At 49.7% G+C, this 22,829-nt stretch overlaps 1 protein-coding gene across 1 annotated transcript; it reads right to left on the bottom strand.

Moving 5' to 3' along the window:
- Nucleotides 1-8,537: 8,537 nt before the first annotated feature.
- On the bottom strand, nt 8,538-22,300 carry KRT3 (keratin 3). Its single transcript, XM_072765214.1, has 10 exons — nt 22,068-22,300; nt 13,930-14,614; nt 12,655-12,875; nt 12,034-12,094; nt 11,629-11,724; nt 11,171-11,335; nt 10,615-10,740; nt 10,076-10,296; nt 9,701-9,735; nt 8,538-9,225 (listed from the first exon to the last, which is right to left on the bottom strand). Exons 2-10 carry the CDS (start codon nt 14,602-14,604, stop codon nt 8,861-8,863), a joined length of 1,965 nt encoding a protein of 654 aa, XP_072621315.1. The 5' UTR covers nt 14,605-14,614; nt 22,068-22,300; the 3' UTR covers nt 8,538-8,860.
- Nucleotides 22,301-22,829: the final 529 nt, after the last annotated feature.

The raw sequence follows: 22,829 nt of genomic DNA, 5'->3' as shown, positions 1-22,829 counted from the left end.
GAGCCTGCCAAAGCATCACCCTATTTAGCCTGTTGAGATTGTTTTCTCAGCAGTTGACTGAAGCTTCTGGAAATAACCAGACTTAGCATCCTCGGCAATATTTCTCTTATTCACTGCAGGATCTTTTAGAGCAGTGGCGTCTAAATGGGCTGCCTGCTGCCAGCAGTCTGAGTTCTTCTAATCCCTCACCTGCCAGAAGCTTCCATGTAAAGGTTGCCAAGTGGCTAAGTGCTCTGGATCCTTATTTCCTCACCCATAAATTAGGAGAAATTGCTACCAACCAGAGTTATTCCCTCTAGCCAAATTGTTCTCTGATATTCAACTGCAGTGAGAATGCTTCGGAGTTGCCCATAATATAATTGGGGGTGGAGGAATGACTCGTGAGACAGCAGTCACGACCTCTCGGTCACAGTGAGAAGACAACCTTCTCTACCCGTGAGCCGAGGATGAAGGGGTGATAGTTACATGCCCTGTATACATGCGGATTCACAGATCCAGTTTTCAAGATGATCATTAATTTGTCCCCCAAAGAAAAAAAAATGAATAGTCGTTCTAGATATGCTACTCCTGGACTAAGAATCCTCATGTTCCACTCTCTACTATGTTGAAATAAAAGCTTATATTGGACATTACACAGTGTATGAACCATCATTCAGGTAACATCTTCTTTCATTAAGATAACACTTTTTTAAAAAATAGGTGATGGCAATAAAGGAGGGTACTTATTGGGATGAGCACCGGATGTTGTATGTAAGTTTTGAACCACTACATTGTACACCAGAATCTAATATGACCCTCTATATCAACCAACTGGAATTAAAATAAAAGATTTTTGAAAATAAAATTAAAATATCACTCCTGAAATAACTTTAACCAATGAACAGTAAAAATATATTACCATAGAGAGCTAGCTCCCTTTATAGCCAATGTGTTTTTTGTTTGTTTATTTTATTTCTTCATGACAGACACAGAGAGAGGCAGAGACACAGGCAGAGGGAGAAGCAGGCTCCATGCAGGGAGCCTGATGCGGGACTCGATCCCGGGTCTCCAGGGTCACGCCCTGGGCTGAAGGTAGATGCTCAACCACTGAGCACCGAGCACCAGGCGTCCCTATAGCTAATGTTTGATAAAGAAGAACAAATCTGTTGAATGACTATATTGTAAACCAGAAGCTAATATAACACTGTATGTTAACTATACTGGAATTAAAATTTTAAACTTTAAAAAAAAAAGAAGAACAAATCTAAGTATGGGTAAATCTTGGTGTTACTAAATCTTAGTTTCTAGCAATCATAACTCATTCTAGTTCTGATCATCTCTCCAGACTTGATTATACTCTTCAACTCACCCCTAAATCCTTACCTCATACTAGATTCTCTCCCAGGGCTTATCTGGGGCAAAATTCTATCCTCCAAGATAGATTTGATTTAAAAAAAAAAAATAAGTTCTGCGGCCAAATAAATTCAGAAAATGAAAATTCTATAGCTTTTTCTTGGGGTTTTAATAAAGCACATTCACACTTTTAAAGCCCTGAGAAGTCATATAGGAAAAACAATCGACTTTTACTTAGAGTTTCCCAAACAAACCTAATAACAAAACCTTTCTATCTTAACCACTATCAATATACCTTTAGAGAAACACTAGCCCAGATATGCATCCAGAATGAATGAGAACATGCCAGTAGGGCAGCCAGGGAGTTAAGGCGTACAGTCAGAGAGACTTGCCTCATCCCCGGAGAGAAAGCACTTGCTCCATGCGTGAGAGAGGAAGTCGAGAGCAGAATAAAGCCTGCGGGTAGATGAAATCAGAAGAGCTCTGGGATTTTGGAAAATGGAGCAGATTTTCCCATCAATGCAGATGTCTCACCAGCTTTGGATCCTGCTGAGTCTTTCTGAAAACCATTGGTCTTCCCTCAGGAAGCACCTTGCAGAAGGGGCCTCATCCTTTTCATTGGCGTGCTGAATTTTCTGAACCTAAATGATAGCACTTCTCTCTTTCCTTGCAGGTGGTGGGGTGGAAAACATAGAAGCTTTGAGTTAGGCATGTGTTCAAACCCCAGCCTCACCACTTTCCAGTTCCAAGGCCTCGGGGCACCCGGGTGGCTCAGTCAGTTGAGCGTCTGTCTTCAGCTCTCAGGTCATGATCCCAGGGTCTGGGATGGAGTCCCACACTGGGCTCCCCGCTCAGCAGGGAGTCTGCTCCTTCCTCTGCCCCTCACTCCACTCATGCTCGCTCTCTCTCTCTCACTCTCTCTCTCTCCAATAAATACATAAAATCTTTAAAAAGGCGGGGTGGGGGGAGCCTCCAGTGAGTCTCTTTACTCTCTGCCCTCAGTTTTCTGTTAGCATAAGCACCTCATTGGGTTGCTGTGAAGACTATAGGAAGCAGCATTGGAAGGGCCTAGACAGGGCAAGTAGTCAGCACATGGCAGCCCCTGTGATGATGACGTTGGTGTACAGAGCCCTCCTAGAAGTTACCAGTTTAGAAGCTGAAAAGAGGGAGGAATGCTAAGGGGTAGGTAGCCCAGTTTAAAGTCAATGAAGCACTGCGGTCTGATAATTTTGCATCAGATTGCAAGGAATCACGGCATGGGCATGGCAAGTTCCGTAAAAGCCAGGCTTCCACACCTGGCCACGCCAGTTTCCCAGCAGGGGCTCATCGATAATGCAGCCCATCAGTCGATAAATATTTGAGCTACTGCATATTTGCCAGAATTGCGCGGACTACGATTTAGTGACGATATTTTATTTCCTCTTTTAAATCTTTGCTCCTTTCACCTATCTGTAAAAAGAATATACAAATGGCTAATGTTGAGTGAGTGCCTGCTGCACACCAGGCACTGAATTAAGCTATTTACATGTATCATTTCTAATGGTCATAAAAATGCTGCAAGGTCAGAACGTTCACTCACATTTTACAGATAAGGCCACAAGCTTAGTGAGGTTAATTAATTTGCCCCAAATCAATTAGCTGACTGATCCAGGATTTCAGTTAGCCTACCCAAAGCCTATCGTGGATTCATGTGGACTTCAGCAAGTCAAATCGCACCACCCAGAGTGAAAAGTCCACTTGGACATTTAAAGAGCCCACCCACAGAATGCGATGGCCAGTCATGCCTGGAAGCATCCACTTGTATGAATGAAAATAGTTTTAAACCTTACGAATTCCTCTTTGGCATCAAAGAGAAAGACCCATCATCATCAAGGTGTTTGCCCCGGTTGATCTCTGGCTTCTCTACTGGAGATCAGAACTCTCTAGAATTGCAGGTGGACCTGCCCCCTCTCCCAGGGCCTGGAAACCCTGGAAAAGCCTATCCTGCTAACACAGGAACTTCAGTTTTGGAGCTTCTGGCTCCTCAAGACTCCGGAGAGTTGTTAGCAGCACACTCCAGAGCTAGTACAGGAGAGGGCATCCCAGGGGCGACCAAATCAGTGGGCCCTATTCGGCCATAGAGCCCAGTGGTTGCCAGTGTGGGCTTTGATCTGAGGCCCAGGTCTGCCACTGCCATGGCTGATGCCAGGTGTGTTACCTGCCTCTCGAGTCCCAGTTTCCTCATCTAGAAAATGAGGATAATTATCACCTGCCTCCTCTGATGAGGATTAAAGTAAATGACACGTGCAAATTGTCCGGTGTACGTCTTGCATCAGTAAGTGCTGAACAACAGTGAGCTGTTTAATCGCGTGGTTTTTGTGAAATATGTCAGGATGGCGATTGCATTTAAGAGCCCACCCTACCCTTTTCCAGCACCTCATTAGCTCAGTAAAATTCACCGTGTCACAGAGGAGACAGTGTGAGCACTGAGAGTCACAAAGACAAAGAAGGTGCATCCGTCCTTCCATTCTAGTGTGAAGAACAGTGAAATTAGTCATTTTAATATAAAATGGCAAGTGAGAGAAAGGGGTTAACAGGTCTGGCAGGAGCCCAGCAGACCTCAGAACCATGTGGCAGTCCAGGAAAGCCTGCAGGAGGCAGTACCTAAGTGACCTTCAGTGGTAAGTAAGAGCCAGTCAAGGGACACCTGGGTGGCTCAGCCAGGTAAGTCTGCCTTCAGCTCAGGTCGTGATCCCAGGGTCGATGGGATGGAGCCCTGCATTGGGCTCCCTGCTCAGCAGGGAGTCTGCTTCTCCTTCTGCTCCTCACTCCACTCATGTGCTCGCTCTCTCATTCTCTCTCTCCCAAATAAGTAAATAAAATATTAAAAAAAAAAAAAAGAGGGAGAGAGAGAGAGCTAGTCAAGGAACTGAAGGTAGAATGAGTATTCCCAAAAAAGGGAACAAACAGACTGTCAAAGGCACAGAGGTCTAAAACAGTGAGGTTTATTCCAGAACTGCAAGACTTCACAGGTCATAGGCACAGGTCTTGCAAATACCCATGTAAGGCCCCATTGCTTGCCTTGCCTCTTCTCCCTGTCTTTGTCCAGAGTAGAAGGACATTTCCATTTTAAAACAAACACCTAAGAATGTCTTCCTCCCTCAAAGTCAGGAGGGTCTCTATTCAGCTCACATCTAACCAAGACCAGTATGGCCAAGGATCCTTTCCTAAGGAGAGGGGTGAATGAGATGACCCCTTGCTTGGGTGCAGAGTTTCTCAACAGCAGCCCTATTGACCCTTACAGCTGGATAATTCGTTGTCGGGGGTCTGCCTTGTGCATTGTAGGATACTAAGCAGCAACCAGTCCTCTACCCTCTAGGTGCCCATAGCACTCCTCCAGTTGCAACAACCAAAAATGTCAGCAGACATTGCCATGTGTTCTCTGGTAGGGGAGGGGAGATTGCCCCCAATAAAAATCACTGCTTTACTGCCATCTACAACCATCCTTTCCCGCTCCCATCTTTTCTAGAACTTGATGTCACCATGGATTCTAAGGATATCAGTTGCTCCCACAACACCCCCATCAGTGATTTCCTAGGAGAACCAACTGGCCTTCAGCCTGGGCTGGAAGTATTGGTGGTGATTAGCTTGATTTTAGGCCACAAAAGAGATGCGCATTGTACGGTTCACATCCCAGAAGATCTCATGAGAGATATAGATAAAATATGTGAAAAGATATTTTCAACTCAAGTGAGTTTTTCTCAGTCTTCCCAAGATTGTTGCAGGATGTCTATATTTCCAGCCTTGGAAGTAGAGAGAGAATGCACAGGTGCCAGGCTGCTGAGAAGACAGAGAAGGGGCAGCCCAAATCCCAACCTGCGAGATTTCTGATGGTTGCCTAACAAACCCCACCCAGCTGTAGGCAAAACAGAGCAAAGTCACACAGAGAGTTTCCTACAAATTACCCAGAACTTTCTATGCAAATCCTGATCATCAGATTCTTGTGGGGTGAACAATCCCCAGGTTCTCTTAGCTGAGCCTTTTGTGGCCATGTCCCCATTACTGTTAATACTTGCTCTGGCCCGTAGCCTACATCCCAGAAGGAGAAAGAATGAAAAAACCTGAAATCTAAAAACCCATCTTGGTGTCCTTAACATCCAGGAATGTGTGAACCAGTGAGTCAACAAGCTCTCAGAACAGGAAGGGGCTGTTTGCAGCATTCTTCCCAGGTGGAGGGTGGGGAGGCAGTAAGCAGAGAGGAATGGATGGGGACGGGAGGGGGGTGAGGGATAGCAGTTGGGTCCCTGCGTCATCACAGGAGGATGCACCCTCCACACCTAAGGAGTAAACAAGGAGGAATGAAACAAAGCAGAGAGAGCAGAAGAAATATTCAACCACCAATGGCCCCAAATCCCAGTTTAGGGCATTCAAGTCAGCATTATTCAACCATCTCAGAGAGTTTCCTTTTGGGCAAACAAACATGCCTCAGAGGACAGGAAAAGAATGGACAACACAGCACTAATTGGCTCCTTACTCAACGAATAAAAATATCTAGTCAAGTGCAAAAAAGCAACCCCAAGCCCAAAGACTTAGGAGCGCCTGAAAAATCACCGTGGGATTTCACACAGAAATTCTGTAAAAGCTGAAGCAAAGAAAGAAAAGAAGAGCACTCGGAATCAGGCCAAGTTCCCTGGAAGGGTTTGCATCCCAGGTCAGAAATGACCAGGGCTGGATGGAGAGTATCCAGCCAAGCATGGAGTTAACTCCTTCGGTCTCAGGCCTCAGCCCCAAAATCACTGACTTGGTCATTCCTCTGGGACAATGACGCCTTCAAGAAATCGCCCTCTACATGGTGCCTTCTTCCTCAGCCAGCCTACCCCTCTGGGTACTTCTTTCCTTTAGAAGCTGCATAGATTCCCCTCTGCCTCCTGAAGACTACTAGGTAGTGGGGATCTCCTGTAAGCCACCCCCACCCCGCCCAGGATGCACAGGGGGCAGTGGGCATAGACTAGAGTCCAGGGAGAACAGCAAAGAAAAGAGGCCACCGGCTGAATGTGAACTTTGAGACCCATGAACAGTGTCCCCGGAAAGGCTGGCCCTGTTCTGAGCTTCCCTCGGAGCCCATTTAGAAACCCCTTGACTTCTTAGGGGTAGGCATTCTAGAAAACCTGGACCAGGCCCTACTGCCTGGCTGACTGTTCTCTTCTCCCTGTCTCTAGATGCTGGAGCTCAGCCTGGGCCCTCTTCTCTTCCCTCCACCTAAGAGAGGCACCGGTTCCCGGGCTCCAGAAACTACCCTAAATGTCCTTATGCAGACGACGTCCAACTTGAGTCTCCAGTCCTGACATGTGTCCCTTCGAAACCGCATTCACCACTCCAGCTGTGGGCCACATGTCTATCTCGGGAGCAGCTCCAACTTGCCCAAAGCCGAGCTCCTGAAGGACCTCCTCAGACCCATCCAACCTTCCATCCCTCCCCTCCCCTCCCTCGGCAGACGGCCCCAGCACCACCCAGCTGCTCCCACCAGGAAACCTTTGCTCCTTTGCCCACCCCGCATCCGATCTGCTCACAACTCCTGCCATTTCTCCACGTCAGCCCCCAGGTTCTCCTCTTCATACACTTATCACAGCGTGAAGTTCTTTTATCTGTTCGCTTGCTCCCTTTGCTGTTGTCGTACTCCCTTACTACAACGATGGCGGGACATCTTTTTTTTTTTTTTTCGGGACATCTTATTTTTGCTCACCGACGTATCTCCAACATTTACACAGTGCCCAAGAGTTAACTTAATGAATATTGGTTGCAGGAAGGAATTCATGAACAGTGACTTTGTCCAGGGGGAAGCAGCTGTCCCGTCACTGGCCTGGCGCCTTCCCACCCGGCCAACTGTCTGAACTGGGGCAGACATTGAGTCTCACTCGTCTAGTCTTGTCCACAAAAGGATGCCGGCCAGAAAGGCACCTTCCTGCCCAAAGTTGAAGCAATAACTACCAAATCTCCCCTTCTTCGAAGAGTCTTCCTGGGAAATCAGATAGAATTGGCCTTGGATCGCTCTGCTAAGTGAGAACATGGCATCCCCATATGAACCTCAAGCCCCAGTTTCTGTTTTTCTTTAATTATCATTTCTCTTCTCTGAAAGAAATTCAGCTTTGGCCTAGGATGGAAATATTGCTTCCTTGGCTCAGCTGGGCTAAATGTTTCTACTCCATTGCCTACATGTTCTCTGGGTGCCCAGGCAGCTGGCCACGTCAGGAGGGTGCAGGACAGGGGCAGGAGCTCTAGACTCGGGATACTTGGGTGCACTCCCTGCTCAGACCCTCAGAGGCTCTAGGACCCCAAGCAGACCACCACACCTCTCTGAGCCTCAGTCTCCTCCTTTGCAAATAAAGCTCTTGGACTCCTTGACCCTGAGTTTCTTTCAGCCATGACCTTCCAGACAGCACTGCCATGGCCAACTAATACTTTATCAGGGCTTCCTGGGGCTAGAAGCTTCCATGACTGGCACACAACCTGAGGACCCGGAGTGCATGCAGACAGATGTAGGATATTTTCTGAGGGGTGTCAAGAGTTTTTTACCCAGAAGGAGGCCTCTGTGGGAAATGCTGGGTTAAAGACAGCTAACAGGTAGTCTTTGCTACAAGACTTCTCAGAAACTCTAATATGTGCTCCAAAGAGGAAAGATTTAATGGACACGGAATGCTTTTCTGCAGGGCACCCCCAGCAGGCTGGGGTTGGTGGTCAGATTTTGAGATGGGTGGCTCTCGGAAGATCCCTGCCTGGTCCTGGGGCTCTAGTAGCTCACCCCTTCCCAGGTGCAACCTGATGGGGGGAAGGCTTCCAGGATGTCAGCTGGAGTAGGGACTAGTGCCAAGGAAAGAAATCCTGTGACCCCAAGCCCCCCACCAACCCAAGGGCCTCTTAGAGAGAAGGCAAGGGGGAGATAGTAGTCCGCAAGGTTCCACCTTCCTCTCTAAGAACTGTGAGGCCACACGACCTCCTGGAGTGTGAGGGCCCCCATGCCTCCACCCCCACCCCCAATCAACCAATGCATGAACCACCAGCTCTCGCCCATCTGGATCCCACACAGTGGACAGTAGGGAGTGCCCGCCTTCAGGCCAGAGCATCAGCGCTCCAGCTGTTGTGCGGATCAGCTACAAGCCCGCTGGGAGAGGGTGACAGGGGTCAGGCCAGGGAGGAGCCAGGTGGCCAGGGAGGACCCAAAGGCCGGATTGAAACACAATGCACTTTATTGGCGACAGAACGGTTGGCAGAGGGGTCTGTGTGTTATGTACATCAGGGCTGGTGACCATTGCCCCCAGGGAGGGGACCCCAAGGGCAGGAGAGGGTAGTGGCGGAGGCCACACCTGGACAATCGGGCACAGAGGGGAGCCCGAGCTGCTGCTCGGCCAGGGGTCTGGATGCAGGAGGAGCCAGAGGCCTGGGTCGTCTAGCCCCCCGGGAGCAGCCCAGGGCAGGGGTCGGTGCAGGGGAGCAGGCTGGGGGGGCACCGAGGGCGGAGGGGAGAGGCGGCTGCGGGCAGGGGCTGCGGCGCTCATCTGGAGCTGCGCTGCGAGGACTGGGACAACTTGATGCTGCCGCCCCGGCTGCTGCCCGAGCTGAAGCCTCCGCCACTGAGCCCGCAGCGACCCCCGGAGCCCGAGCTGAGGCCGCCCGCCCGGCCCCAGCCGCCACCTGCGCCTCCTCCTGCGCCCCAGCTGCCGCCCAAGCCGCCGCCGAAGCCACCTGCTGCCGATGTCCCGCCGAAGCCACCGCCGAAGCCACCTGCCGCCGATGTCCCGCCGAAGCCACCTGCCGCCGATGAACCACCAAAGCCGCCGCCGAAGCCACCAGCCGCCGATGTCCCGCCGAAGCCACCGCCGAAGCCACCTGCCACTGATGTCCCGCTGCTGAGCACGGCTGCAGGAGAAAGGAAGGAGCAGCGATCAGTGATCAGGCCCAGCACCCACCCCCCTGTATCATAACTGCCGACCCCCTGGGCCCGGGATGCTGGGGAGGCCACCAAGGCCGCTTTGCTCCTAGTCCTCCCTGTGATACGTTCTAATGACACAAGGTGCTCGCCCCATGGTGCTAAGTCGTTAGGAATTTTCCAGCAGTTCCTACAATCAATTCTTGATGATCCCGTTGAAGACCTCCCAGAATTTCTCCTCCCATTAACAGGCCCCCTAATGGATATTCCCCATTCCGTCCAGACCTATTAATAGTGTCCTAAACCCAGAACAATTACCAAAGCAGGCCCGCCGCCCCTTCCACCCACGGAGAACCTCTCCACTTCCCTGAAAGGGTTTCTTAACTAAGGTGCTGCTGCCCTGTGTTAGTTCAGGGCACTGATTTCAGAATCAGCTCTGACCGTCTGGTTGTTTCGGCTACTTACAGATGCTGACGGCGCTCTGGCACTCTCCAGACATCCTGTAGGAGAAAGCAAAAGAGAGATAGCTCTGTCACCAAACAAATTTCCAGCAATTTTTCGTAGGTGAAGGTGTCGAACAGGAACCAGGACTGAATTTGGAAGCCAGGCCGATGAGCACCCTCCTGCACCCCTTCTCCGGCCGTAACAGAGCCCTGTGCACACGGGCTGCGCGTGCACTCACCCCCTGCAGAGAGTGGGCTGCTGAAAGCGACGAGGCCTGTGGCAGAGGGGGGCCCCTCCTATACAGCAGGCGTCTGTTCCCATTTGCCCCGTCACTTACCTGGCCCTCAGCATGTACCTTCGGTCAGGAAAGGTGAGAAGATGGAATTAGAGGCCCACCTGCACTCCTCGCCCTCCAGCAGCTTGCGGTAGGTGGCGATCTCCACGTCCAGGGCCAGCTTGACGTTCATGAGCTCCTGGTACTCCTTCAGCAGCCGGGCCAGGTCATCCTTGGCCTGCTGGAGGGCAGCCTGCAGCTCTTGGAGCTTGGCATTGGCGTCCTTGAGGGCCAGCTCCCCACGCTGCTCAGCCTCGGCGATGGCCGTCTGCAGGTTGGCATTCTGGGGCAGGGAGAGGCGGGGGAAGAGGTGAGCCTAGGACGAGGGTCCCAGACCCTCTGAATCTTGCAATAGCTTGTGCCATAGCAAGCATCCGAAAGCCAGGCAACATCACTTTCCCCGACACCTCTATCTTGTCTTCGTCCACCGAGGTATCTTCCCTATAGATTACCCGCTGTCTAGACTGGCTTGGCCTTTGAACTCCCCAGAGGCCAGTGCTGCCGGAGATGACCCCAGAAGCCCACTCCAGACCAGGGGTTCTGAGATCCTCGCCCCCACCCCCACCAGTCCGTCTCGGTACCGTATCCATTGCCATCCCACCTGCTTCTTAACATTCTCGATCTCAGCCCGCAGCCTCTGCATCATCCTGTTGAGCTCCATGATCTCACTCTTGGTGTTCTTCAGGTCATCCCCGTGTCTGCCGGCCGTGGTCTGCAGCTCTCCCAACTGGAGAGCAGAAGGGAAGATGGGGTATGGATGCAGTTTTGCCTGACGGGTTTCTCCGTCCCTGACATCACCCACCCAACCTTGAGGTGCTTAGTAAGCATTTGTTCAGATGACACTGTTTATGTCTCAGCAGGGACACTTCTGAGGCAGCAGAGAAGAGAACACCTGGGTTGCCGTGGTACTTCTCCCTCCCTGCAGTCCCTGAGCAAGCTAGAATCTGCCCCATGTGGCCTGGCAGGAGGCAGTGGAACCACTTTCCACCAGAGGCAGCACTTTCTGCAACTGAACAACCATTAGAAAGACCTCTCCAGAGAGCAGAACCAAGAGGAGTTCACGCAATGACCACGGGGGACTCCCCACCCAGCAGCCCCATAGGCCACAGCCCCCCTGAGACCCTCAGTAGACCCTCTGAGAGGTGCCTCACTCTCACCTTGGTCTGGTACAATGCCTCAGCCTCCGCCTTGCTCCTCTGGGCGATGTCCTCATACTGGGCCTTGACCTCGGCGATGATGCTGTCCAGGTCCAGGCTGCGGTTGTTGTCCATGGACAGCACCACGGACGTGTCACTGACATGGCTCTGCATCTGGGACAGCTCCTGCCAACACAGAGGGGCCTGTTAACTCTTGGGGCGTCTGCAACAAGCACACAGAGGCCCAGAAAGACTCCTGAACAACAGACCTGTTGTTCTCTGCCTCAGCTCTGAAGCTGCATCTGCCCTACCCTGGCCCCCAGCCCCTCAGAGAACCCCATGTCAGCAGTCCATCCTGTGGAACCCCAACAAGGGGCCCTACCTCTAGGCTGTCTTCCTGGGCCCTAGATACCAAAGTGCCCCGGGCCCTGAGAATATCTCACCTTCCCTTGCCCCCCCTTAGGAGGTAGCACCCTCACCATATCATAGAGGGTTGTCAGGAAGTTGATTTCATCCATTAAGGCGTCCACCTTGGCCTGAAGCTCCACCTTGTTCATGTAGGCGGCGTCCACATCCTGAGAAAGACAGAAGCAGAAAGGCCTCATTCCCCCCAAGGAACAAACAACAAACTGCACATGTAGCAGGAAAGAGTCGGGACAGGCTGAGGACTGACTGGTTCTTGTCCAAGGCTGGTTCTCCCATCTGGGATGGTTCAAAACAAAACAAAGAAACTGACTCTTTTAGGGATCTTTCCAGACTACGACACACCTGGCTTCTGCTTTTTTTACCCTTCCTGCCTGAACTCGGCAGCTCCTTGGTGGTGGAGTAAGCTCAGCTGGAAACCTGTGCCCACAGGCCCCAGGAACTTCACACACAGCCCTTACCTTCTTCAGGGTCACAAAATCATTCTCAGCAGCTGTGCGTTTATTGATTTCATCCTCATACCTGTACGGATTAAAAAGGAATAGCTGAGTTTGGGTTTTGAGGTAGTCATAAACACCGCTTTTGTCTGAAGCTCTGAAAGTTCATCCCTCCATCCCTGTCCCTCTGCTGCCCCTCTTAGCTGAACACATCCTCCTTACCATCCCCCCTACAGGTTAGGAGGAGCGGCCATTCCAGTTTGTCCAAGCACACTGGCCTGGTTTTAGCACTGACCGTCCCATGTCCTGAGAAGACCCCAGCCTAGGGAAACTGGGATTGTTGGTCACTACACCATGAGTTGTCCCAACATCCTTCAGACCCTAGAACCAGAATCTTTCCCAACATGGATCACGAGGAAGTGCTTCCTCAACCCTAAACTCCTCCTTCTTGCCATTACTTTACTTGTCCTTGGAGAAGGAGGGCGAGTGGAGAGCCCAATGAACCCAGCTGCCCTCTGTGAAGGTAAAGAGAGGAAGCCAGGCTGGGTGACACCACTGCCGCCGGCAGGAGGAATGCAGGAAGAGCTGGGACTCTGAGACGGGGCTGCCCAGGGGCAACTTCCTACTCGTGCCTCTGTCACTCACTTCCTCTTGAAGTCTTCCACCAGGTCCTGCATGTTCCTCAGCTCCGAGTCCAGGCGGCCCCTCTCCCCCAGGATGCTGTCCAGGTAGCTCCGCTGGGTGCTGATGTAGTTCTCAAAAAGGGGCTCTAGGTTGTTGGTGCCTGTGATGGAATTTGTGCCCTGCTGCTGGAGCAGGCTCCACTTGGTCTCCAGGACCTTGTTCTGCTGCTCCAGGAAACGCACCTGCAGGGCATCGGGGGAAGCCGCATCAGGCAACAGCAGCAGAGGAACAGGGGGGCCTTGGCTCAGGTAGGACTGAGGGTCTGAATCTCCCCATCCCCCAGCACAAAGACCTAGAAAGGATGCGAAGGTAGGTCCCTACTGTACCCTACTGTAGCTGGAGAGGCTATGGGCAGATGATTGCTCCGGTCGGGCCACTAAAGATGCAGCATGGTTGGGAAGTTACAGGAGGAGGAGAGAAAGGTGGGGGAAATTGGAAGTAGCCCCTGTCCCGGAAGCACAGTTGTAAAGATGACCACGGGACTTGTTCTCCAAGGACCTTGGGACTCTAGCCCAACTTCCAAAACTAGAGTCTACTCTCTGCAGAAAGGCGCTTGAACCTCAGCGGCATAGCTTCCGCCTAAAGCTCTGCTGACACTCAGCCCTTCAGGATGTGAATCACTGGGAACTGATACAATTGAAATGTCACAATCAGCACTACAGGAGGGAGCCCATCGGTGTAAGCCAGCCTGGTCGGGAGGGCACAAGCACCCTTCTCTTCCTGACCAGGCCGATTAGAGGTGCAAATTAGTTGCCAGCTTGTCTGCAGCCCTCCAAGGACTAAGGTTCCAGGTAAGCCTCTTTAATCCCTTCTCGAGGGCATCTACCACCTTTGCCTGGCATGGGGGCATGGAGGTAACAGGCCTCCCGGAAACCCTGAAAGGGCAGCCAGGTCTGGAAAATGCCAAGTTCTGGGTCAGACCCTCTCCTGCCGGTGGTCGTGGCTCTTGACATATGTTGCCAGTCAAGGCCTAGATAAGGCAACGGTCAGGAGATGTGAGCAGGGAGCCAGACAAGCAGGACTTGGGGATATCCAGGACCAAAGAGGGGCCCATTGTCTTCCCACTCAGGTGACCATTTGGGCAAGCTCATCAGCCCTTAACGTCTTTCCAGAACCCTAGAGCTCTACCTAACCATCCCCTCCAGCCTGGCTCATCTGAGATTGATCCTGAGCGCTGTCTAGATGTCAGACTCAAAGTCCCAGCCTAGAAATGGGGCCCAGTAAAAGCTCCATCACCTTGTCGATGAAGGAGGCAAACTTGTTGTTGAGGGTCTTGATCTGCTCGCGCTCCTGGGTCTTCACTTGCCCGATCTGGGGGTCGATCTCCACATTGAGGGGCTGCAGGAGGCTCTGGTTGACAGTCACCTCCTGGATTCCCCCGGGGAAGCCACCAGGACCACCAAAGCCACCAGGACCAAAGCCACCAGGGCCACCAAAGCCACCAGGCCCTCCAAAGCCACCAGCTCCACCAAAGCCACCAGCCCCGCCAAAGCCACCAGCCCCACCAAAGCCACCAGCTCCACCAAAGCCACCAGCTCCACCAAAGCCACCAGCCCCTCCTCCAAAGCCACCTCCTATTCCTCTGCCACCACCAAAGCCACCACCAAAGCCACCACCAAAGCCACCTCCATAGCCGCCCCCAAAGACACTGCCACAGCTGCTACGCCCTCCCCCAAGGCCACCAGCCCGGGAGCCACCAGCCACGCTGATGGAGATGCTCTTGTTGCCACCCAGGCTGTAGAGGCTGCGACTGCCGAAGCCTCCCGCTCCACCCCGGAACCCACAGGCCCCTCCACTGGCTCCCCCGGAGCGGGCCACGCTGCTCATCCTGCTGCTGCCTGAGACCACGGCGGAGCGGCCTGAGAAGCCCTGGCTGCCGCCACCAGATGTCTTGCAGACTTGTCTGTTCATGGTGAGAGAGCTTGATGAAAGAAAAGCACAAGAGTTAAGCAGGACACTGAGAGTCAGAGGAAGAGGGAAGGGAACTGAAGACCTGTGCAGAATAAATCCCTTTATATACCTCAAGGAGGTGGCTGGGCTCAAACGAAGGAGAGATAATTAATCCCAAATAGTCATGGGTGGGGTTTGCCTCCAAGGCAATAAGTTTGTTCCAGGCTACCAAACACACCTTAAAAATAATCTGAAATGGTAAAAATGCTAAGGTGGCAGGCTTACGTGGCCGGGAGTGGTGCCTGGCGTGCCCCGTGCTTGGGCACGGCCACCTCCTAGCTTTGTCTGACAGGACCCAGGAGGCACACGCATCCCTGCCAGGTGCTCAGCGGCCACCTGCCTGCCCTCCACTGTGGCAAGAGTGGAGTGGGAGGTAGGCTGCGGGGGGTCCGGTTGTCTGGGTAGTGGAAACAGTGAAGCCCACTCCAAGACTCAGCGCAAGTGTCTCAACAGAAGGGTGATTCCGTTCACGCCGCGGTCAACACGTGGTCATGGAACAGCCACTGTGTGCCCAGCTCTGCGCTGGGCTTGGGAAGGGAATGATGCCTCTCTTCCTCCCTTCCCGGAAACAAAGCTCAGAGCCATGACAAATCTGCCTCCTGGGCCCCCTCTCTGGCCCAGGCTGCAGCTCGGGAGGCAGTGGCATTTGGGTTCATGACGGTCTTCTGAGAAAAAGGGCAGTTAACACCTATGTGCTTTGGGGACACCTGGGTGGCTCAGTGGTTGAGCCTCTGCCTTCGGCCCAGGGCGTGACCCCAGGATCCTGGGATCGAGTCCCACATCAGACTCCCCGCAGGGAGCCTGCTTCTCCCTCTGCCTGTGTCTCTGCCTCTGTCTGCATCTCTCATGAATAAATAAATAAAATAAAATCTTAAAAAAAAAAAAAGCACCTATGCACTCTGATGAGACATTAGCAAAATTCAGCATGAGAAATGTTAGCTTGCTGGCTTGCTTGTTGGTTTTGAAAACTTCCCAGGGAAACTGTACGTTGTGCCACACCTTGGTGCATCTCTAAAGCTTATTTTCTTGCTCCGCACAGTTTTGGCACTTCTCTGGTTTCAGCCCAAGCCCCAGATGACTGGAAATTCAAACATGAATTCTACTACCTGTTCAACCAATATTTTTTTGGGTTTTTTGTATATTTTTTTACTGGAGTTCGATTTTCCAACATACAGCATAACACCCAGTGCTCATGCCGCCAAGTGCCCCCCTCAGTGCCCATCACCCAGTCACCCCATCCCCCCGCCCACCTCCCTTTCCACCACCCCTAGTTCATTTCCCAGAGTTAGGAGTCTCTCACGTGCTGTCATCCTCACTGATATTTCCCACTCATTTTCTCTCCTTTCCCCTTTATTCCCTTTCACTATTTTTTTTATATTCACCTAATGAATGAGACCATATAATGTCTGTCCTTCTCCAATTGACTTATTTCACTCAGCATCATACCCTCCAGGTCCATCCACGTTGAAGCAAATGGTGGGTATTTCTCATTTCTAATGGCTGAGGAATATTCCATTGTATATAGACCACAGCTTCTCTATCCATCATCTGTCAATGGACACCGAGGCTCCTTCCACAGTTTGGCTATTGTGGACATTGCTGCTATAAACATCGGGGTGCAGGTGTCCTGGCGTTTCATTGCATCTGTATCTTTGGGGTAAATCCCTAGCAGAGCAACTGCTGGGTCGTAGGGCAGGTCTATTTTTAACTCTTTGAGGAACCTCCACACAGTTTTCCACAGTGGTTGCACCAGTTCACATTCCCACCAACAGTGTACGAGGGTTCCCCTTTCTCCACATCCTCTCCAACATGTGTGGTTTCCTGCCTTGTTAATTTTCCCCATTCTCACTGGGGTGAGGTGGGATCTCACTGTGGTTTGGGTTTGTATTTCCCTGATGGCAAGTGATGCAGAGCACTGTCTCATGTGCGTGTTGGCCATGTCTGTGTCTTCCTCTGTGAGATTTCTGTTCATGTCCTTTGCCCACTTCATGATTGGATTGTTTGTTTCTTTGCTGTTGAGTTTAATAAGTTCTTTCTAGATCTTGGATACTAGCCCTTTATCTGATGTGTCATTTGCAAATCTCTTCTCCCATCCTCTAGGTTGTCTTTTAGTTTTGTTGACTGTTTCTTTTGCTGTGCAGAAGCTTTTTATCTTGATGAAGTCCCAATAGTTCATTTTTGCTTTTGTTTCTTTTGCCTTCGTGGATGTATCTTGCAAGAAGTTACTGTGGCCAAGTTCAAAAAGGGTGTTGCCTGTGTTCTCCTCTAGGATTTGGATGGATTCTTGTCTCACATTTAGATCTCTCATCCATTTTGAGTTTATCTTTGTGTCTGGTGCAAGAGAGTGGTTTAGTTTCATTCTTCTGCATGTGGATGTCCAATTTCCCCAACACCATTTATTGAAGAGACTGTCTTTCTTCCAGTGGATAGTCTTTCCTCCTTTATCGAATATTAGTTGACCATAAAGTTGAGGGTCCACTTCTGGGTTCTCTATTCTGTTCCATTGATCTATGTGTCTGTTTTTGTGCCAGTACCACACTGTCTTGATGACCACAGCTTTGTAGTACAACCTGAAATCTGGCATTGTGAGGCCCCAGCTATGGTTTTCTTTTTCAATATTCCCCTGGCTATTCGGGGTCTTACCTGATTCTACACAAATCTTAAGATGATTTGTTCCAACTCTATGAAGAAAGTCCATGGTGTTTTGATAAGGCATTAAATGTATAAATTGCCCTGGGTAGCAATGACATTTTCACAATATTAATTCTGCCAATCCGTGAGCATGGAATATTTTTCCATCTCTTTGTGTCTTCCTCCAATTCTTTCAGAAGTGTTCTGTAGTTTTTAGGGTATAGATCCTTTACCTCTTTAGTTAGGTTTATTTCTAGGTATCTTATGTTTTTGGGTGCAATTGTACATGGGTTGACTCCTTAATTTCTCTTTCTTCAGTCTCATTGTTAGTGTATAGAAATGCCACTGACTTCTGGGCATTGATTTTGTATCCTGCCATGCTGCCAAATTGCTGTATGAGTTCTAGCAATCTTGGGGTGGAGTCTTTTTTTTTTTTGGGGGGGGGGGTGGAGTCTTTTGGGTTTTCTATGTAGAGTATCATGTCATTGGCAAAGAGGGAGAGTTTGACTTCTTCTTTGCCAATTTGAATGCCTTTAATGTCTTTTTGTTGTCTGATTGCTGAGGCGAGGACTTCCAGTACTATGTTGAATAGCAGTGGTGAGAGTGGACATCCCTGTCTTGTTCCTGATCTTAGGGGAAAGGCTCCCAGTGCTTCCTCATTGAGAATGATATTTGCTGTGGGCTTTTCGTAGATGGCTTTTAAGATGCTGAGGAATATTCCCTCTATCCCTACACGCTGAAGAGTTTTGATCAGGAATGGATGCTGTATTATGTCATGCTTTCTCTGCATCTATTGAGAGGATCATATGGTTCTTGGTTTCTCTCTTGTTGATATGATCTATCACGTTGATTGCTTTACGAGTGTTGAACCAGCCTTTCATCCCTGGGATAAATCCCACTTGGTCTTGGTGAATAATCTTAATGTACTGTTGGATCCTATTGGCTAGTATCTTGTTGAGAATTTTTGCATCTGTGTTCATCAGGGATATTGGTCTATAATTCTCCTTTTTGGTGGGGTCTTTGTCTGGTTTTGGAATTAATGTAATGCTGCCTCATAAAATGAGTTTGGACATATTCCATCCCTTTCTATCCGTCGGAACAGCATTAGTAGAATAGGTATTTTTTCTTCTTTAACCATTTGATAGAATTCCCCTGGGAGGCCATCTGGCCCTGGACTTTTGTGTCCTGGGAGGTTTTTGATGATGACTGCTTCAATGCCCTCCCTGGTTATTGGCCTGTTCAGGTTTTCTGTTTCTTCCTGTTCCAGTTTTGGTAGTTTGTGGCTTTCCAGAAATGCTTCCATTTCTTCTATATTACCTAATTTATTGGCATGTAGCTGCTCATAATATGTTTTTAAAATCGTTTGTATTTCCTTGGTATTGGTTGTGATCTCTCCTTTTTCATTCGTGATTTTATTAATTTGAGTCTTTTCTGTTTTTAATAAGGCTGGCTAATGGTTGATCTATCTTCTTAATTCTTTCAAAGAACCAACTCTTGGTTTTGTTGATCTGTTCCACAGCTCTTCTGGTCTCTATTTCATTGAGTTCTGCTCGAATCTTTATTAACTCTTTTCTTCTGCTTGGTTTAGGTTTTATTTGCTGTTCTTTCTCCAGTTCCTTTAGGTGTAAGGTTAGCTTGTGTATTTGAGTCTTTTCCAATTTTTTGAGGGATGCTTGTATTGTGATTTATTTCTCTCTCGGGACTGCTTTTGCTGTATCCCAAAGATTTTGAACAGTTGTATCTTCATTATCATTAGTTTCCATGAATATTTTAATTCTTCTTTAATTTTCTGGTTGACCCTTTTATCTTTTAGCAGGATGCTCTTTAACCTCCACGTGTTTGAGTTTCTTCCAAATTTCTTCTTGTGATTGAGTTCTAGTTTCAAAGCATTATGGTCTGAAAATATGCAGGGGACAATCCCAATCTTTTGGTATCAGTTAAGACCTGATTTGTGACCCAGTATGTGGTCTATTCTGGAGAAAGCTCCATGTGCACTTGAGAAGAATGTGTATTCAGTTGTGTTCGGATGCAAAATTCTGTATATACCTGTGAAATCCATCTGGTCCAGTGAATCATTTAAAGCTCTTGTTTCTTTGGAGATGTTGTGCTTAAATATATGTCATTTGCAGATAGCACCGTGTTGAAGTCTCCCAGTATTAGTGTATTAGTGTCTAAGTGTGTCTTTACTTTGGTTATTAATTGATTGATATACTTGGCAGCTCCCACAATAGGGGCATAAATATTCATGATTGTTAGGTCCTCTTGTTGGATAGATCCTTTAATTATGATATAGTGTCCCTCTTCATCTCTTACTACAGTCTTTGGGATAAACTTTAATTTATCTGATATGAGGATTACGACCCCTGCTTTCTTTTGAGGACCATTTGAATGGTAAATGGTTCTCCAACCTTTCATTTTCCGGCTGTAGGTGTCCTTAGGTCTAAAATGAGTCTCTCATAGACAGAAGATAGATGGGTCTTGCTTTTTTATCCAGTCTGAAACCCTGCATCTTTTGATGGGGTCATTAAGCCCATTTACATTCAGAGTTACTATTGAAAGATATGAATTTAGTGTCATCATAATACCTACTCAGTCCCTGTCTTTGTGGATTGTTTCTTTGGACTTCCTCTTTCTTTTACAGAGTACCCCTTAATATTTCTGGCAGAGCTGGTTTGATGGTCACATATTCTTTCAGTTTCTACCTAACTTGGAAGCTCCTATCTCTCCTTCTATTCTGAATGAGAGCCTTGCTGGATAGAGTATTCTTGGCTGCAGGTTCTTCTCATTTAGGACCCTGACTATATCCTGCCAGCCCTTCCTGGCCTGCTAGCTGTCCGTGGAGAGATCTACTGTTAATCTAATATCTCTCCCCATAGAAGTTAGGGATGTCTTGTCTCTGGCTGCTTTAAGGATTTTCTCTTTATCTTTGGAATTTGCAAGCTTCACTATTAAATGTCGAGGGTTGAATGGTTTTTATTTATTTGGGGGGGGGGGGAACCTCTCTATTTCCTGGATCTGAATGCCTGTTACCCTCCCCAAATTAGGGAAGTTCTCAGCTATGATTTGTTCAAATATGCTTTCTGGCCCTCTGGCCCTCTCCGTGCCCTCTGGAATCCCAATTAAAAGTAGATTTTTCCTTCTGAGGCTGTCATTTATTTCCCTTAACCTTTCCTCATGGTCTTTTAATTGTTTTTCTCTTTTTTCCTCAGTTTCCTTCCTTGCCATCAACTTGTCTTCTATGTCACTCACTCGTTCTTCTACCTCATTAACCCTTGTCTTTAGGACCTACAATTTGGATTGCATCTCATTTAATTCATTTTTATTTTTATTTTTAAAGATTTTATTTATTTATTCATGAGAGACACAGAAAGAGAGAGAGAGAGGCAGAAACACAGGCAGAGGGAGAAGCAGGCTTCATGCAGGGAGCCTGATGTGGGACTCGATCCTGGGACTCCAGGATCACGCCCTGGGCTGAAGTCAGGCACTAAACTGCTGAGCCACCCAAGGATCCCCTAATTCATTTTTAATTTCAGCTTGATTAGATCTAAATTCCGCAGTCATAAAGTCTCTTGAATCCTTTATGCTTTTTTCCAGAGCCACCAGTAGCTTGATAATTGTGCTTCTGAATTGGCTTTCTGACATCAAATTATAATCCAAATTCTGTAACTCTGGCAGAGAGTACTGTTTCTGATTCTTTCTTCTGTGATGAGTTCTTTCTAGTCATTTTGCTCAGTACAGAGTGGCTAAAAAGGAGTTTTTCTCGAAAAAGGAAGAAAAAAAGGAGGGGTATCCTCTGGTTCTATGTACTGTAAATCCCTAAACTTCCCCTGGAGCTTTCCAGTGCTGCTCGCCCAAGAACTTGCTCTTCCCCTGTCCTTCCAGCTGGTCTTCCGGGAGAGGGGCCTGCTGTGCTGATCCTCAGGTGTGTGCACCTGGGGGTGCTACCCCACCCCCTGCCAGGTGCACGGCTCAGTGGGAGCTGTTTACCCCATGAGGCCCCTGTTCCCTGGCAGCCCGCTCTGTCCCAGGCACAGGGTGACACCAGGAAGAAGAACAACAGTGGCAGCAGCCAGCTCTCCAGCTCTGGATTCAGCTCCCCCAGTAACCACCTGTAGCTCCCAGTCCACACTGGCCTAGGTGCTCCCAGGGCAGGTGTGCTGATCTGCACAGCTTGGGGGCGCCCGGTGGCAGGAGGGCCCTCACTGTCCTGGGCCCTCGCTGCCTCCACCTGTCCTGGGGGGGAGCACAGGATCCTGGGATGCAGCCCCCTCCACCCGGAGCCCCCCTGGCTTCTCCCGAGGCCCCGCCGAGTGCTCCAGCCCTTTACTGAGCTCAGCCCACGGTGTGGGTGCACTCTCCCCAGGGCACCCCTCCTCTGTTAGTGACCCCAGGAACCTGGAGTCTCCACTGCCCCCCTGCACCCGCCCCCAGTTCCCTGCTGAGCACCTTTCCATCTGGGAAGAATCCAGTGTGGATTTTTAAAGTTCCCACGTCTCCAGGGCTGGGCTTTCCTGTCCCCGTGGCTCCCACCACCCCCCTTAGCCTGGCGGCTCCTCACGGGGGCTCCTCTGCCACTGGATTCTTGTTTATTTTTTTCCCATCTTCCTACTTTGTTAGAAGCGCAAATCCTTCTCTCTGCAGCATTCCAGCTGTTCTCTCTTTAAATCTCAGGTCAAATTCATAGGTTTTGGGGATGATTTGAAAGTTACCTAGGGAAGTTGGTGAGGACAGGTGACTTGGGGACCCTACTCCTCCGCCATCTGGCCCCGCCCCCCTGTTCAACCAATACTTACAGACTGTCTGACTTGTGCCAGGCACTGTGCAAGGTAGAGACTCGGTGGTGAACAAGACACACGGGACCATTCCTGGGTCACAGGGCTGTGCTCCCAGGAGTCTGTGGGCTCAGGATCCAGACCCCACACTCGCCCCAGGAAGCCACACCTGCCAGAGGCACGGTACTGCCATACATGCCTGACTCCACAAGCCTGAGAACCTGCCAGCCTGGTGTTTTTCACAGGCTTAGGGACTGGGCTTGGCTTGTCCAAGAGGAAAGCCTTCCTGCCTGCCAAATTAGCCGCTTATCTCTCCAGGACAGGTCTTTTTTTGTTCTGCCTGCTGCAGGTTAGGCCCTGCTAAGGGTGTGGCCTGTGCGGCATTGGCAGAGCAAGGAGGAAAGGACAGGGGGTTCCTCAACGGTGGGTGTGGCTGGGAATGACCCAAGTGCAGAGGAAATGAAATTTTCTCCTGTGACCTGGTTCTCCCATTTTGTCCTTCTCTCCCTCATTTGTTACCCCCAGGCTACCCATCATCTGGGCCCCCTCCCCAGAATAAAGCCACAAGCTTTCCAGGAGTTTACAATCTTGTTAATGTAGAGGATCCCTTGGTTCTTAGCACAGTGCTGTGCCAATAGTAGGTGCTCATAAAAGTTGTTTGGTTGAATGAGTCAATCAATTAATCAACTGATGAATTAATGAATAAATTAAGCCTTTGCTGGATTACAACCAAATAAAACCGGTCAAAAGTGGGTTCAATTCCATTTGAGGTAGCCTAAGCTA

The sequence above is a fragment of the Vulpes vulpes genome, chromosome 8, assembly GCF_048418805.1.
Source record: "Vulpes vulpes isolate BD-2025 chromosome 8, VulVul3, whole genome shotgun sequence".
Classification (NCBI taxonomy): domain Eukaryota; kingdom Metazoa; phylum Chordata; class Mammalia; order Carnivora; family Canidae; genus Vulpes; species Vulpes vulpes.
This window is presented reverse-complemented; position numbering and strand designations above follow the sequence as displayed.

Coding starts and splice junctions, on each gene's coding strand:
- KRT3 (XM_072765214.1), bottom strand. CDS start 14,604: ATGAACAGACAAGTCTGCAAGACATCTGGTGGCGGCAGCCAGGGCTTC. Junction 11,725..12,033: donor ATTTTGTGACCCTGAAGAAG/GTAAGGGCTGTG, acceptor TGTCTTTCTCAG/GATGTGGACGCCGCCTACAT. Junction 11,336..11,628: donor TGACAACCCTCTATGATATG/GTGAGGGTGCTA, acceptor CTGTGTTGGCAG/GAGCTGTCCCAGATGCAGAG.